Below are 4,467 nucleotides of genomic sequence, written 5' to 3'. Positions count from 1 at the left end.
CGAGGCGGTGAACGCACTGCGGGCCGCCACGCACGCGCCGCTGCACCTCGTGATCTGCCACGGGTACACACGCCCCGACAAGTATACCGTGAGTACTATACCACAACACGTAAAATGCTTTTTTACATTATAAGGTGGCAAACGAGCAAGCGGCCACCTGAATCCGCCGAAATGGCAAAGCTACCTCTGACCATAGACATTCACAATAGCAAATGCATTGCTTACTCTTAATCGAACGAGGAGACGCACATAAAGAGGATATTTTCCCTTCCTATGCGTCTCGTCCATCAAATCCACGTTCAGATGTATACTCACCGTGAAACTTCACTAGATAGGCACGTATTGTAATGTGTTTTTTTTTTTAAGTTAATGCGAGGGATCTCAATATGAAAGTCACTACAGTCACATATTGTTATCATAGCACATACATACTAAACTAACTTTAATTCAAGTTAGCAATATCTTCAATAACCTTATTCAGTGTGAAAAAGAAACAACCGAATGCGAAGACTCACGCAGTGGCTAGTAATAAAAATAATTTGTGTTTATTAATCAGATCCTTTCTAAGAGTCAGTTCAATAAAAAGTGTGATTTCCGAATTATCACTTGTTAGCTTTTAACACATTATGTGAAGTGCTATACGATGCTGCAGCCTATAATGCTAGGTGTAGAGCGCACTGTAGTAGTAAGTCGCACGCTATGCACAGACCGGTAGCGAGAGCGGGACAGCGGACACCGGCGGCTCTCTGTCGCACTCCACATCGAGCCTGGACCGGGACGACTTGCACCAACAACAACAGGTTCATACAATATTATTCACACACATACTGAGTAAGCTATACTATCACAACATACAACTATGAAAACTATCAATATTTCACTTTTCTCACTCTCAGTATTTAAAAAATCTTATAATAATAATATTACCAGTTTATTTATCTTGTATGTTTAGTCTAGTCAAAGTCAATTAAGAAAACAATAGCGGCGGTATAAAAATTGAGTATTTATCGTAACTGTGTTAATATTCCAGGAGCAACATTTCCAACAGGATCTGGTTGAGTTTGAACAAGAGAAACAAGTCGCCTTGACAAGGGAGAAGACTACACCTGAAAAGGTTTGTGTAGATTTTATTTGTTAAGAAATTTTTATTCCTAGAGCTTACAAATAAAAATATCCGGCAGATTTTACATGTGTAAAGTATTTTTAAATGCCCCCTCGGAATGTGTAAATTTTTTCCCTTGCTTCCTCTGTATGTGTAAAGTCCTTTGACGTGCCTCCTCGGAGCATGTAAAGTCGTTTGCCATACTACCTTGGAGTGTGTAATGTTCTTTGTCATGCCCCCTTAGAGTGTTACACACCTTCGGTAATCCTTTGCCATGTTCCCTCGGCGTGTGTAAAATCCTTTTACCTTTGACCATATTGTGTGTTGTTATAGGATTTAAAATTATAATTAAAATGGTGATTTCAGGTGATGGACATAGTGCACGCGGTGGAAAGCATCGGTCTGGAGCCGGCGCCGCCCACCTCGCCGGAGCCGCAGCACAAGACCACCACCGTCGTTATGTCCAAACACACCCTGCAGCCTCAGGTAATGTACTAAAATATAATATACAATCCTCTAATGCGGCTGTATCCACGGTAAATTGTCACAGAGAATTGATCTTTAAGTATTAAGGGATAAGTACGATAAGAGCTTGAAGGTTGACAAGCAATGGTGATGAACATTGTAATATAAGCTATGATTGGTTTTAATTTAACGGGTTTTATAACACCCTTGTAAATATACTACTTTTGCACCTGATATATTATATTCCAACATTTTATTATTGCTTATTCTAGCTGATTTTTTTTATTACCAAATACCAAAGGAACGTATTGATTTACCGTGAATACAGTTATTAAATTGTATTAACCTTTAATTATAATGTACAGTCACATGTAAAATTATTAATTTTCATTTTAGTGAAGTAATGATTTGAAATTCGATTATAGTTATAAATTTAAATAAATGATACTATTTTCATGTGATTGTATACGCCTTTATTAAATAAATGAATATTATAACTAAATTATTTCAATTACAGATAAGATATTTTAAATATCGCATATTTTAATATTTAATTAAATATGATTATTAATTTTATTTAATGTATTTTATTCTTTATGGCATGTCTATAGCTTGTATATTTAGATACAGATTGGAAGTTTACTTAGCACGGTCTATCCGAGACTGAGCATGCACCCTGTAGTACCGCTTGCATGAAAATATTCTGTTTATTACGAGTAATATTACGCTATTATGTTGATATCTTCCAAAATAAATGTTAACTAGTATATTTAACTTTGTAGACAGACGCATATCAATGGGAAGGGTTATTTTATTTAGCTTGAAGATCTATTAACTGAATTTACCTTTAATTTTGTATTATCTGTGTTTACACCCGATTGAAAGAAATGGTTTGCATGTGTCCTCAATCTTTTCTACATTTATGGTATATAGGGTGTTTCAAAATACGCAATGGAAGTCTTCAGAGTAAAAGATGGTAGAAACATTCGATGGTAGCATAGATTGTTGTTTTGTGTTAGAGAAATCGTAAATGAAATAGAGGCGTGTAAACAGTGTTACTGACCACCCGTATTACGTCCATTGCAGAATGCAAAACCCGAAGAAACGGAGGGAAACACATAGCAACAATTAAACACATCTGTCCAAATTATGTAAATATTGTGCGCTGTTTGCGGATGAATATTTGACATATTGAATCTTTTTAACCGTTTTAAAAAACATTTTCAACTAGAAACTGAAGTTCCTTTTATGGCACTGGTTCCATTTTATACATCTGACTGAATCAAACTGTTTGTAATGAAAATATATGAAGGTTTTTTTTATCTTTTTATATTAAATATGTCAAATATTTTACACTTGTGTAAACGACTGTATTTTCCATAGTATTGTGTACATAATAGTCAAATATTTAGTGGAACTTGTATGGTGATGGATTTTATGATGTTTTTTATGTAAAAATCATTGAAATAATTCAGCTTGATTGGAAAAACTTAGTCGTAATAGATTATGTATTCCAATTTTATTGTATGCTTGTGGATTTGAAGAGTTGCTAAATATATAAACATATATCTGTGTGTGGGTTTGTTCGCAGCATTTAAAAGTTTTCTATATCCCAGCCTCTCCATGTAACGACTTGATTGCGTAGACACCGGTTTTAAATGTTAGTCAATTATTTTAAAGTTAACTTTCATTCCATTTCTAGAATTATTTTTAAAAAATCTAATAAAACAGGAAAAAACACCTGACATTATTGTCAATTATGTTGTCTTTTCATTTGGTATCTATTGTTTTTTTTGTTTTTCTATATTATTTATGACTAGTATATATTTATTGCAAATATGATGCACTAAGAACCGGTGTCTTTGTCTATGTTTGTACTGTTACATAAGACCAAATCTACTCAATACTCACTATTCATGTTTACTATACCTCGTACTGATTATACCTTTAACATATATAAAACTGTTTTATACCTATTTATAAAAGTAATATTTGTAGTTATTCTATAATCCGTATTATAATGAAATTTATTATACTTATAGTTTAATTTTATAATGAAAATAGTGACTATTATGTCCGTTATGTAAAATTAAAATAAATTCAATTTTAATGCTTAGCTGTTAATTATGTAATTTTAATGAGTTGACTTTTCGTAGCTTGAAATATAAAATGTTTTAGTCTATGAAATGTCATTTGTTGCCATGTTACTTAAAATTATATTAATATGTCGTTGAATTGTTGTAAAACGTCACATTTTAATGACGACATATCATTCGAATAATTGAATCAGTTAAGTTAATCTATATTTGATATGAAATATGTTTTGTCGATTGTTGTTTGTGCTTATTATAATTGTAGCAATAATGTTTTACGTATCATATGCGCATTTTTGGCCAAATGTAACTGCCAATTATTTGATAACAACTTTGTGTATATTTATTTAGTGTCAACTAAAACTTTTGATACACAAATTATTGGTATGAAGTTATATTTTAAGTGTTATATTTAAATACATAATGTTCAAAAGTATTTACGTTGTTTTTACTTATTCATAACAACATGGACATTAACCTTTTACTTTAGCAAATTTTAATGACATTTATTTTGGAAGATTTGTGTTCTTCGATATATTGGTTCGTTAGTCTATTTATTTTATCAGCGTTTATTTTTTAAGACGTTTTTCGTGCAAGTCGCTATATGCCATAGTAGAAAAATATTCATTACTGTAATTCTAAACTATTAATTAAGTCCAATTGAGACGTTTTTATTTGAGTAAGTAATTGTTAGACTTAGATGGTGAAGTGTTTTATATTGGTTTGGATAGACGTCTAGTCAAGAAGCGAGCCCCTCGCCGCTCGCTGTCTTCACACAGCAGAAAGTGAAGAGTACGCCCTCGACGC

At 32.6% G+C, this 4,467-nt stretch overlaps 1 protein-coding gene across 1 annotated transcript in view; it reads left to right on the top strand.

Annotated features, from left to right (window-relative positions):
- The window catches only part of LOC106104060 (protein scribble homolog), a 73,582-nt gene that overhangs the window by 61,803 nt on the left and 7,312 nt on the right, over positions 1-4,467 (top strand). The window contains exons 24-28 of the mRNA XM_013283997.1: positions 1-88; positions 708-800; positions 1,031-1,114; positions 1,469-1,588; positions 4,392-4,466. The exon at positions 1-88 is cut by the window's left edge and continues 32 nt beyond it. Coding sequence (XP_013139451.1) covers positions 1-88; positions 708-800; positions 1,031-1,114; positions 1,469-1,588; positions 4,392-4,466 — 460 coding nt within the window. The remainder of the gene's footprint in view (positions 89-707; positions 801-1,030; positions 1,115-1,468; positions 1,589-4,391; position 4,467) is intronic.

The sequence above is a fragment of the Papilio polytes genome, unplaced genomic scaffold, assembly GCF_000836215.1.
Source record: "Papilio polytes unplaced genomic scaffold, Ppol_1.0 DF823691.1, whole genome shotgun sequence".
Classification (NCBI taxonomy): Eukaryota; Metazoa; Arthropoda; class Insecta; order Lepidoptera; family Papilionidae; genus Papilio; species Papilio polytes.
Note: the sequence above shows the minus strand (reverse complement) of the source record. Positions and strands in the feature narration are given on the sequence as shown.